This window comes from Atheta coriaria, unplaced genomic scaffold (genome assembly GCF_025399875.1).
Source record: "Atheta coriaria isolate IRGN ID8LTWV9N9 unplaced genomic scaffold, Caltech_Dcor_3.1 hic_scaffold_44_pilon, whole genome shotgun sequence".
Classification (NCBI taxonomy): domain Eukaryota; kingdom Metazoa; phylum Arthropoda; class Insecta; order Coleoptera; family Staphylinidae; genus Dalotia; species Dalotia coriaria.
Window position 1 is genome coordinate 65,872 of NW_027045486.1, and position 13,011 is coordinate 78,882.

Consider the following 13,011-nt stretch of genomic DNA (forward strand, 5'->3'; position numbering starts at 1 on the left):
TAGATAAAATTCAAATACGTAAAACGGAACAAATTGAAAATCTCTTTGAATATATCAATGAAGGTAAATTTGAACAAGTCTTAACACTATTGGGTATTGTGAAGGATAAATGGGTATATTGGCGAGACAAAAACGGACACAGTGTAATTGAAGCAGCTGCACGAAACAAAGAGGACAATGTAAAACTATTTAAATTCATTTTAAATCAAAATCCAAAATTTATTAACCAAATCAATAAAAACGGCAACTCAATTTTATAAATTGCCAATATGGCAGGTAATACTAATATTGCAAACTATATTTTGAAGCAAAAGAATGAAGCCATACAACTTCCAAGAATTTCTGAGTCCACCACAAATCTAAACGAATTAGTGACGGAATTGTACAATATGATACTATAGAGCCGAAGCTACAAAATGTATGGATTATTGCTGTTTCTATTGTTCCTGGGTCCCACTTACTCGTATTGGTCTCACAAATGTCACTTGAAACATCTATCAACAATCGTACAGCATCGAAAACAACGGAACTGCACGTTTGGCAAGCGCATAACTCAATAACCCCCAACAAAAGAGAAGACAGAAACGATGCAACTACCTCCAACTCAAACTTGTTTCTTTATTTAGAACATGCTGCTGAAGATGATAGAATTGGGTTCGGTTTTTTTCATAAATTGTAAGTTGTAAATTAGAAATACAAGTGCAGATGTTATTCACCATGATATAGCAAATTTATTGAAAATACTCCTATGCAATTTGTTTATAAACTATTTTTTCTACTTCCATCTATAAAACGCCAGTTTTTCCATGGTTATTACTCGTAGACACATAAAGTGGTACTTTATATATAGGCGGTCAAGCCATGAATAAAGTTCTTTACTTTATAATGGTTATAAATGCGAGTACATAGGAGACATTTTCATGTTGAGGTTTTTTTGAATTTTTATATTTTATCCCGATGAAATCTCTTTGTATAGTACTGTGAAATGTAGGACTATAAATTATAAATTCAACTATTATTACTTTGACTTGTTTGACTGACGGCGCATGGCATTTCTGTGCTCGTGTACTGCATCGTAAGCAAGGCGTAAACTCCACCCCATGACTAAAGCTAGTGATTAAAGTACTTTAGTTTCGGCCTTGGCCGTCCGTGTTTAAAGTACCACTTTTTGTATCTCAAAACTATGGAAAAATGGACGCTTTATAGATGAAAGTAGAAAAATGAAATTTAAATTTAATATTTGCCCGACTATACAAAAAAAATCTATGCCAAATAATAATATAATAAAATAGTACTTTTCGCAATATTGAACTACATGTAGCAATTATTTATTAAATGTTCATCCTTATTTAGAATTTAAGTACATATATAGATATTTTTTCCTAAACATGTGTTTTCTTAAATTTCATGTGTATATTATAATAAAATTGCGTTTTAAAATAAAAGATAAAATAAACTATTGAAAAGAATCAAAATTAGTTAATCATCCCCATCTTTAGACTTTTTCCCTTTTTTCTTTTTGCGGCCGTCATCTTTTTCATCTTGATCATCCTTTCGAGCGTCATTTTTCTTCTTTTCCGGCGTAGGTTGCTGTAAGGGAATATGTGGCTTTCCACGAAACTGTTTTAGATGCAGAACCATATCATGGAATGAGGTTGGATGGAAGCTGAAGTAGGTGTTGTTGGTGTATTTGCATTTATGATATTCCTCTATTTCAGCGATGTAGTCTTTGTCCGGGCTGAGGACGTGCCCAAGATTGTCTAGGACGTCGACTTTGGCTGCTGCCTCAAGCTTTTCACCTGTAGATGTACTATATTAAAACATGATTAGTTATTTAATATACATTTATATATTTATATCCAAATCTACACAACATTTAAATTTTAGAAAACATTTTATATTTAATGAGAAACAAACTATAAAGTACCTCACCACAGCTATATCTTCTATAATATAAGAATGAATTGCAAAATATGTTGGTAAGCGTATAACTCAACAACGCCTTGACCAATTTGGTCAATTCTTTTTTTAAAATGTTCGTAAAAGTCCAAGGGTTGATTTTACGGCAACAAAAATTCGAATAATTGCCGGGAAAACCCCAAAGACAGCCCTTTTCTATAGGATAAAAATTGGCATTGTAATTCAATCATAGTTATAGTTAAATAGTTGATTCCGAGATGGCGCGCTGAAGTGCATTATTAGCAATTCTTTATATAATTAATTTCTTTAAAATAAAATTGCAAATATTATTTATCGACTTGACACATACTCTACAACAATAGAGTAAAAATGAATTAAAGTTTTAAACACTACCGCTGGCAAAAGCTAGTAATTTCATAAAAAATTTACGTAAAAAAAACAAAAGCCGAAATAATCCAAAGCTATGAATAAATGATATTCTTGTTTTCCTCAAACTTTAGCTTGAATACTATCAAAATTACTGAAAATCAGACATGATCAAATACAATTACTGATTAATAGTATCAACTATAAAATAACATGACAAACTTACGACTTGTTTTTGATGTAGCTTTGCACTCCCCATTCTCCTCATCATGTGATTTCATCATACTGGCATTGAATACCCCGCTTTTCTTCTTACAAGATTTTTCCTCATTACAATCACCGTCATCTTGCTTACATCCATCACAATCATTTCGTGAGGATGCATACGACATATATCTCACTCCGCTTATTCCTGCACACTTTACTCCTCCCTTTCCACAGCTACTTCCAGATCCTTTACACCCGCCATCGTCACATTCGCCATCCTGACAGCTCTTAACAGAAAACACTTTATTCTTCAAACTTTTCTTCTTCTCCTTGATTTTCGAACAAGTCTTCATATCAAACACTTTATCTTTGTCATTAGCACAAAGATTCACAGTGCAGGAATTCGTCGGTGCGCTTTTACACTTTTTCGAACACTTGTCATTCTTTGTTTTTTTGCAACTGGAAACAGAAGTCTCTGACGGACATGGCACACCATCCCTACCCACTTTGTGTGGTTTAGTAATATGTGATTGACAACCGCAATTATTCGGATTGAAGGGTTTCTTATCAGAACAAGTGTCAGAGCAAGATTTTTTCTTTTCAGGTTTCTTACACGTTGTTTTTTGGGTTTCTTGCATTCGTCTTTCTTTTTAGGCTTCTTACACGTTGATTTCTTTGGTTTTTTACATTTATCCTGTTTAGGTTTTTTACACTTATCTTTCTTAGGCATTTTACAGGTTGATTTTTTAGCTGGTTTAGGTTTTTTGCAAACCGATTTTTTCTCAGTCTTGCAAGTTGATTTCTTCTCCGGTTTTTTACACACATCTTTTTTGGGTTTTTTACAAACAGATTTCTTCTTAGTTTTACATGTTACCGATTTCTTTTTGGGTATTTCACATCCGCCGGACTTCTTTTTGGGTATCGCACATCCCTTCGGTTTACTTTCTTTTTCTCCGGTTTTTTACACGTGTCCTTTTTAGGTTTTTCACATATAGACTTCTTTTGGGTTTACATGCTGACGACTCTTTTTTGGTTTCGCACAAGTTGTGGATTTCTTTTCCGGTTTTTGCAGACGTCTTTTTTAGCTTTAGGTTTTTCACATCCGCTAGACTTTTTGGTTTTGGTGGTTTTACAAGACGATTGTGATTTATTATCAGTTTGTTTAGCAACTACAGCTGTGGTTGGTTTAGAATCTTTCGCGGATATTGATGCAGGTTTTGCCGGTGGTTTAAATTCAGCAGCTTTTTTCTCTGCAGGAGCAGCTACTGTATTTCCTTTAGCAGAAAGTCCTTTAAACATATTACAAAAAGGACCTAGAAAACAGGATACCTTATCAACATGATTTGCTTTTTTGCTGGCATCAACCGGTTGAAGATCAATTTTCTTCTTCTCAGCTTCTTTCTTAGCTTCTTTTCCTTGTGCTTTATCAACAGGGGGTTTTACAGGCGGTTTACTTTCACTACTAAAGTATCTCCTTTGATCCTCATGACCTTCATCTCCCTTGACCTTTCTTTGACACCTGTACCAATCGCAGTAATCCATAACTTTTTTAGTATTTTTTGCTTCTACGTCTGGTCTGTTACATTCATGACCAGCATCATCTGTGGGTATATAACAAGCGCAACCATGTAAATCCGTAGGCGGGCTCCATGGATGGACATTCTCGTAGTGCTGAAGAACAGCACGGTCATCACACCAACGACGTGGCAAGCGGTCTAGGATTTTATCACGCCAGTACTCTTCATCAATAGGTGGAGGAGAGGTATTATTGTGTCCAGCATGATGAACTGGGCATAAACTCATTGGACGGGTTACGGTGGTACCTCCTAATAATGCAGCGCGGTTCGCTCCCGCGCATGCGCGGAACGACGACGCCATTGTCATTAACGACACCATCTTGAATAGATGCGAGTATGCACGCAGCAGATGCAGCCGCATCAAACTTACAATTTGATTTTATTACTTTTGAATTAAATTTTATTATTTATACGCCGTGTATAAGGTATATCATAATTTCACTTACTGTTGAATTTTGATTTTTATCAGTTGGTAGTTTACATAATACGAAGTAATTTTGGGGAGAAAATTTTGAGGTCTTAAATTATGTGTGACATGCGCAATCGAATTTTGACATTTGATAAATTTGTTTGTGATTTTTGTTTTGTATCAGTTATTTGATTAGAAACCATGTTTTGTAAATACTTGCGAAAACATTTGAACAGAATTAATTGAGATCAAAAATTGTGCATTTAGACCGTTTAATATGAAAAGGAATACAAATCTATGCCATAACAATTACTTTTTGAATCATGACATTTTGCGTCAAGTATATCTACAATATTCACAATTTAAATTTAAAGAAATCAGAAATCATAAAATTTGGATGTAGATTTTTTTAATATTTATTATAAGCAATATTCTCATACCTACTGAAAAAAAATGACAAAAATTACCAAAAAGCATAATTAAAACTGTAACAACCGACCTCTGCAATGTAATTGTTGAATATTTAGTATTAATTATCACCTCATGTAAATCAGACTTTTTACCGTTGCACTGCTTTCACACCAATGAGTAAGTAAGTTCCCGCTAGTAAGTTATAGTAACTGTTAGTCGTCAACTATCACAACTTGAAATATTACCAAAATGTATAATCTCTCAATAATTTTTATTATTATCTGTGTCTGTCTAATGTGCAAACCTAGTTTGGAAAATGACGCTTTACACGCAATCAGTAAAAGATTCGTTTTGTTTCCACGATATTCTGTAGTACAGGTAAATAAAATATAACTTAACCTATAACATAAGTAATTACCATTAATAAAAGATGAACATTTCTTCTTATTGTCAAGATAACAGGTGGCTTATCAGTGCCAGCAATATTTCCACGAAGATCAATTAATCTAAGTCTTGGTTTTCAAATGAACCATGATTTACCATACAACTTAACAAACTTTGAGCCGTTGTACGGGCGCGAAAGTTTAAGCGACCTTGATTTTGACAGAAGTACAATGTACGAATACGTTGTAAATATTGTCGAAGCTTTTGGGTTGGATGGAGAGGCTTGTCTGCTTCGAACAATTTGTGAAGTTTCAGAAACTCCGATGCACCTAGATGACGAAAATGGCGAAAATCTTTTAGAACAGATCTTGCATTATTTATTAACGTAAATATCAAAATAAAATGATAAAATAATGTATATTATAAATATTAATTATATAATATTTAGGCCTTCGAAGGATTTTGGAGACCACAACGCTCATATTGACACATCTTTGGAACATAAAGTGTTGGTAGCGGAAAGACTTGGTCGAATTCATGGAGAATGTTACAAAATATTTAAATGTCCACTAAGTTTACTTGATCTTTTTACGAATAAATATTATTAACTCGATTTTAACCTAAAATTTCCTCTTTTATTACCTTTTTGTTTATTGGACCTATTAGGTACCGAATTTTAGATTTTTCTACTTCCATCTATAAAGTGACAGTTTTTCTACGGTTTTTAAACACAAAAAGTGGTACTTTATATACAGACGGTCAAGCCGTACGTAATATTCATTATCTACGGGTATTATGCACGGGACAGAGCAAGCGCCTGCGCATTTGCCTACGGAACAGCACAAGACTGTATGAAATGCCGTGCAATGTCAGTCAAACACGTCACAGCATGTGACCCAAAGCGTCACATGACTCGGCGCGCAGCATGGCATTTATAACCTTACATTTTGTAATAGTGTATGAGCAAATTTTGATGATTTAAAATACAAAACTTCAACGTGGAACTAGAGTGGAAGTAGAAATAATTGCGTATGCATCACGTGGCTAAACGTTGTTAAACACTCGATTGATTGATAGCTCGATATCATCTCGTGCGTAATGCCCTCGTTTAGCCACTTGTTACTTAATATACTACATATTATGTTGAAACCGTCAGAGGTCAGTTACCTATAGACAGAAAATAATTAGTATCAATTAACACCAATTGACGTTTGACTTGCAGTTTCTTTATAGTTATTTTACCGTTTGCTACAAATGTAGGTATAAGTCTACTACTTACGAGATTGATTTAGAATAGTTTCTGCCTTGAACCAAATACTCAAAATGTATACTTTATCAATTGCTTTGATTATTATTATTTGTTTATTTTCGATGAGTAAATCTAATTTAGAAACAGAAGTTTCACATACTATCAGCAAACGGTATGTTTTATTTCAACAATATTCTGTACTTCAGGTATGCAATTATGATCAAACAACATAACCTTATATACTAGTCTTATAATTTGAAATTTAAGATAACTTCGGGAGTATCTGTCCCTGTGATATTTCCACGTCGCTTGATCAACTTCAGTATGGGATTCAACTTAAACCATGACTTACCTTATAATTTTAGTAATTTTGATCCTTTGTATGGACGTGAGAGTACAGAAGAAGTTGATTTTGACCGAAAAACAATGTATGAATATATGGTAAGTGGCTTAGATGTCTTGGGTTTGGACGGGGAAGCGTGTCTTTGCGTACTATCTGCGAAGTTTCGGAAGTGCCTTTACATCTTGACGATGTCAACGGGGAAAATCTTCTTGAACAAATACTTCATTTTTTACTTACGTAAGTATTCATTTGCTTTTTGAAGCGACAGCAGCGCCACTCAAATTATTTTTTCAACTTCCACCTTTAAAGCGACAATTTATCTACGGTTTTGAGACACAACAATTTGTACTTTAAACTCGGATGGCCAAAGACATAAATAAAGTACTTTAGTCACGGGTTTTAGTCACGGGTGGAGCTTCCGTCTGTGCACTTGCCTACGGAGCAGTACAAGACTGTATGAAATGCCATGCGACGTCAATCAAATAAATCAAAGCAAGCGCTGCTGCTCGTGTCGAAGCTGCACAATATGGCCTGAAGCGTCACATGGCTCGGCGCGCGGCATGGCATTTATAACCTTAAATTTTAAAGTAGTGTGCGAGCAAATTTCGATGATTTAAAATACAAAAGTTGAAATACGTAAACCTCAATGTGGAGCTAGAGTGGAGTTAGAAAAAATAGCGTAAACATCACGTGGCTAAACGTTGTTAAACACTCTATTGATTAAACGCTCGCCCTCAATCAATCTCGTGCGTATTGCCTTTGTTTAGCTACTAGTTACTTAATATACTATTATGTGGCACTGCTGTTACTTCAACCTAAATCAATTCCACGATATTCTACTATACCTAACTATATTTTAGGCCTTCAAAAGACTTGGGAAATTCTGAATCTCATATTGACACATCCTTAGAACACAAAGTGCTTACAGCCGAACATCTTGGTCGAATCCACGGCGATTGCTACAAAATATTCAAATGTCCCCTCAGTCTCCTAGACCTCTTTACAAATAAATATTACAAATAAAAAAAAAACCACACACAAATGAACAATGTTTATAATGTGTATTCGTGGGTGGTATTGAAAATGGCAATTTCAAACAAATGCAAGTTAAATGAGCGAACCATGGGCCGGCATGCTCATGTAGCTGTCCCGACGGTCGACGCGGCCCAAAATGTCGCCACCGCCGCCTCCGCTAAACGCCATCAACATCATCTCATCAAGCTGCAGGTTTCCAGCCAACCAATGTTATTATTAACGGCGCCTATCACTGTAATCTTTCGGACAGTTACTCTTGTACACATTGTGTCGGCGCTTGCGCTTCTTGGGGCAGTATCTACGACGCAATTCAAGGCACTTGCGCACGCGTCGTTCTTCCCTCGCTTGGAACCGCTGCGCACGCTCTATATCCTTGCCCGCTTCCTGCTCATCATGCCAAGCACGCGGGTCTACTTTTTCACATATGTTGTCTTTGCAAAGCGGTAGAGGTGGGCATTTGGGATCAGGTTTCTGCCATGGATTCATACAGTTTTGTCTCTTGCGACACAAGGGATACCTGATTGGTTCCTCGCAGTGGCATTCCTCTGATCTAGGATTTGTACGACGACGTTTACGGCATAAGTGTGCCATTAGAACCAGGTCACGGTTTTGACTTCGGAGCACTGGAGCTATGTTCCGCGAGATGGCGCGTGCCGCAAAACACAATATACCCAACGAGGTCGACATGTTTTCGTTATTTCGATATCTTCTTCGATGTTTTCTATTACACTGGTAACTGGATTGAGACGTGAGGATGGACGCTTACGGTATTATTCGTAGTTAGAAATGGAACGCTCTCATGATTGAATTTATTTTGATTCTGATTGTGGAATGATAACACGGCGAATTTTGATGATGCGTCTGCAAGGACGTGTGCACCGAGGTGAATTGACTGATTGTGTACTCTGTCATGGGTTGCCACCGGTTCGAAACAAAATGCACACATGGCCGACTTTGTTAATTTATTGGTGTGATTTGTTGTTTATTATTTTGTTTTATGTGTCAGTTACTTGAGTTTTAATAAATCTTGAAAAATCGATCAGAGTTACTAATGAAATCCAAAGTGAATTTTTTTATGCATTTCTCGAAAGATTCTGAGTCGTCAGGAAACAGAAGGGATATGATATCATCGGTAGAATTTGAGATATTCAAGTCTAAAATTGTAACTGCGAGTAAACAAACTAGAATTTTGCACACGTACTGCATCGTACTGTCACAATGACCAAAATTAAGCTTAAATCAATTTACTTTTCTTTGTTAATTTTTTGTTTTTTTGTTTTACCCTCTGATCTGCTTTATTCACTCGCACACTACTGAGAAATGTAAAGTTATAAATGCCGTGCCGTACGCCATACCATGTTGCTTGCTTGCAGGTGATGGCCAAAACCATGACTAAAGTACTTTAATCACGAACTATAGTCTCGGGGAGGGGCTTCCAACTGTGCACTTGCCTAAGAAGCACTACAAGATCATATGAAATGCCATGCGCCGTCTGTCAAACAAATCAAAGCAATTACTTTATTAATTAATTTATTAATTGAATTTGTTAAGCATGGCCTTGTGGCGTAGTCGGCAGAACTGCGCGCAAGCGCTGCGAGTGAAGGGGGAAGGATACTCAAGGAGTGCGAGAGACGACAGACAAGAGGGGGTTGACTAGAGAACGCGGCAGAGAGACGACCGTGTAAAAGGGGAGAAGTCGAGATCGTGAGACATATAGAGATTGTATAATTAGAGAAATAAATAAGAGATTTTGAAATTAGAGACCACATGCGGAGTTATTTCTTAACATCAGAAGTGGGATAAATTGAGAAGAATATACTCCGTAGAGACAACGAAGATCGAGAAATTGGAGCCGACCGCGACGAAGAGACGAAACCACGTGCTTCAGTGGGTAAGACCTTTTTTTTACGAAAATAAATGCAGAGAAAGTGGCTTGACCAACCCAACCACACGTGATGTGGGCTATATTTGCAGTTTTTTTGAGAAATTTTGAGAGCACGTTTTTCCCGATCGTCACGGAGGACGCCATGTCTACGCACGGCTCTAATAATTGCGACGTCACCGAAAACACAGGACATTCTCGGGTCATAACCATCGACGACACCACCGGCAGAGGTTTGAATTTACGCGAACTGCTTAACTGGATATCCATCGAGAACCGGCGTCACGATGAAGTCGTCGCCAGGCATAACAGGTGTCTGCGCCGATCATCATGCCAGACGTACTGCGGAATGTACGCACCTTCTCCAGCGTAAGCGACCAACCGGAGGAGTGGCTGCAGACCTTGCGCAGGATCACCACGTTCCACGCCATCCCGGACCCATACATGCTGGAGACGGCGCGCACCCGACGGAAAGGAATGGCTACGAGTAGACACTGGTATGCATTGAACGCAACCCATATGAACACGTTTAGCGAGTTTGTTACAGAGTTCGAAGAGGCGTTTTGCGAACGTAAAAACCTGACGGAGCGCTACGCGGAGATGATCGCTCGAGTCCAGCGCCGCGGCGAGGCGATCGACGCTTACGTATATGAGAAGGCCTCGCTATGCCGCAAACTAGATCTCAACCACCGAAAGACATGCGAACAGATAATGGTCGGGTTGTCTTCTAGAGACACAGCCAACGCCGTAGCGCTCAAGCGATACACGAGTGTAAATGATTTACTTCATGACGTTTTAAGATTGGAGAAGATATCTCTCGACCGAGGACGGGCACACCGACAGCCCTTTAGGCAAGGAGAGGGGCTCTCGACGCCGGAGCGGACTACCCCGATGCCAACGACCATGTCTTCCCGAGATGTTCCCACTAGCACCTCATGGCGTACATCGACACCAGCGACAGTACAAGACCAACCAGCCGCCGCGGCGAGACTCCCAGCCAGAGACAGGGACGGACGGCCGTTATGTTTCCGTTGCCGAAGCTACGAAGTTAAACAAGAGATCTCCGAAACCCAGGCACAGTTCCACGTCGCCTTACCAGGAGAGGAGTATGGCAAGTATCTGAAGGAAGCTTCCATAGGGGGAAACCACACAGTGACAGCTGACGTCGATCCAGGAAGTGTTGTGTGCTCTATCAGAGAGAGCGTCGCGATGGCGAAACAACTGAAGGTGCGGCCACACGTGACCTCTTTGCGAGGTTTTGGCCAGAAAACGGTGTCGACTAAGGGTAAGGTAGACACCACCGTAAACATTGATGATGTGTGCGAACAGGTACAGCTACTCGTCGTGGAGGACTCTGCCCAGCCGTTTGACCTGTTGCTGGGGGGACGCTGTTAGATCTACCAGCCGTTGCTTTCGTGAAAATCGGTTCGGTGCTAAGGGTGGATTACAGCTCCCAAAAACCGTTTCTGGCCATGATGAATTTTGAGAAGCCAAGGAAGGTACCAATACACAAGCCATACGATGCCTACCCGGTTTTTGTGGGCCGAGTGTTAAGCATGGCCTTGTGGCGTAGTCGGCTGAACTGCGCGCAAGCGCTGCGAGTGAAGGTGGAAGGATACTCAAGGAGTGCGAGAGACGACAGACCAGAGGGGGTCGACTAGAGAACGCGGCAGAGAGACGACCGTGTAAAGGGGAGAAGTCGAGATCGTGAGACATATAGAGATTGTATAATTAGAGAAATAAATAAGAGATTTTGGAATTAGAGACCACATGCGGAGTTATTTCTTAACAAATTATTTAAAAATTAATACTATTTAAAAGTACCACCCTAGTAACTGAGATTTCAAAATAAAGCCGGACTTGGCCCGAACATTTTAGAATATAGAGAGCATCGCACAAAGACGAAACAGAGATAATAGAAAACATTGTGTGTGTGTTCTCTTATTCTCCCGCAGGCAAAACCATATAAGCAAATACGTTTGCTTCTTTTTAGTGCCGTTTAGCGTCTTCTAAAGAAGTTTTCACTTCAAAAAGTATCCTAGTAACCTTCTCCAAACAAACACATCAACCGGGCAACTTCAACCTGCAGTACAAACACACGCACGTCTATGCTTAGCGGCGAGAGTGGGGAAGCTACGAAACATCGCCCAAAGTAGAGACGGGGATAATAGAAAACTTTGTATTTGTGTTCTCTTATTTTCGCGCAGGATAATCCATATAAGTGAATATGTTCAAAAAGTATCCTATTACCTTCTCCTGACTCTAAGTTACCTCTCCACCAATTTTTAGCTGAATCGGATTCAGCCGTTCTTTAGTTATAAGCGTAGTAACTAAGTCGACTTTCTTTTATATATATATAGATACAAATAAAATACAAATTTTATTGGATTCATACGATGTTTCTGTTGCTAGGTGCGAATGTCCATTTACTCGTATATCAATTTGTTCTCAAGTGGAGACACGAAGTATAGATATCTACGAGTATACTTCATAAGTGGAGATATCCGTTGATGAAATCATTCGTTCTCGAAATAATTTCTGAACTGTTTAAGCAAACTCTTTATAAGCAAACTTTTTATAAGCTTATATGGAATGTGTCATATTTGCTAAGATCATGTACTCGTAATATCAATTTATTTGTATTTTTCAATTTAATTTGTCTAATGCATAAAAATGTCGTGTCACAGTATTTGTAAGCCTAAACTTCGATACACTTTGTTAAACTCAACCGAAACGGCTTAATTTTATTTGATTCATACGATTTTTTTGCATACTTGAGAGATTTGATAATAGGTCGTAAGCTATTTTTATATGGACAATTTAACAAATAAAGTTATAATTTACTATAAAAAAATAATAATAAATACTTATCAATAGCGATGTTACAACAATAAAACAACGTTTGCGGAGCCAGTTAGTAATTGATTTAATTATTGTAATCTGGCTTAAATAAATATAAAATACACGAAATCTTTAATATATTGAGAATCACGTTTCTAAAAACTAAGTTAATAACAAATCAAAACAATCTCTCAAGCTCATACCTAATTGGTATATGTTGACGTATAAATAATCTAAAACAAGTTATTTATCTCAAATTTTAATTAAAATTTATTAATTCACCACAATTAATTCAAAAGTTACAATGATTGTAACCTTTTCGGTTTAAGTTCACCCATAACTATAAGGTGACAAGTACGCAGAGTGTAAAATATCATAGCGTTTTAT

General features: G+C 37.8%; 2 protein-coding genes and 1 long non-coding RNA gene across 4 annotated transcripts; 1 reads left to right on the forward strand and 2 right to left on the reverse strand.

Annotated features, from left to right (window-relative positions):
* Nucleotides 1–1,306: 1,306 nt before the first annotated feature.
* On the reverse strand, nt 1,307–4,692 carry LOC135802669 (uncharacterized). Of its 2 annotated transcripts, none has more exons than XR_010550597.1 (2): nt 2,513–4,692; nt 1,307–1,810 (listed from the first exon to the last, which is right to left on the reverse strand). XR_010550597.1 is itself a non-coding variant. In XM_065316288.1 (2 exons), exons 1-2 carry the CDS (start codon nt 3,129–3,131, stop codon nt 1,480–1,482), a joined length of 939 nt encoding a protein of 312 aa, XP_065172360.1. In that variant the 5' UTR covers nt 3,132–4,653; the 3' UTR covers nt 1,307–1,479. The 2 variants fall into 2 exon arrangements, 1 of the variants encoding a protein (XP_065172360.1); XM_065316288.1 differs by having other exon boundaries at nt 1,307–1,799; nt 2,513–4,653.
* A 422-nt stretch (nt 4,693–5,114) lies between these two features.
* On the forward strand, nt 5,115–5,894 carry LOC135802670 (uncharacterized). The gene is made up of 3 exons (XM_065316289.1): nt 5,115–5,268; nt 5,346–5,659; nt 5,723–5,894. The coding sequence occupies exons 1-3, from the start codon at nt 5,140–5,142 to the stop codon at nt 5,880–5,882; spliced, it is 603 nt and encodes a 200-aa protein (XP_065172361.1). The 5' UTR covers nt 5,115–5,139; the 3' UTR covers nt 5,883–5,894.
* Nucleotides 5,895–6,683: 789 nt separating this feature from the next.
* On the reverse strand, nt 6,684–9,199 carry LOC135802672 (uncharacterized). Its single transcript, XR_010550599.1, has 2 exons — nt 7,712–9,199; nt 6,684–7,071 (listed from the first exon to the last, which is right to left on the reverse strand). It is a non-coding gene; the product is annotated as an uncharacterized lncRNA (long non-coding RNA).
* Between the last annotated feature and the right edge of the window lie 3,812 nt (nt 9,200–13,011).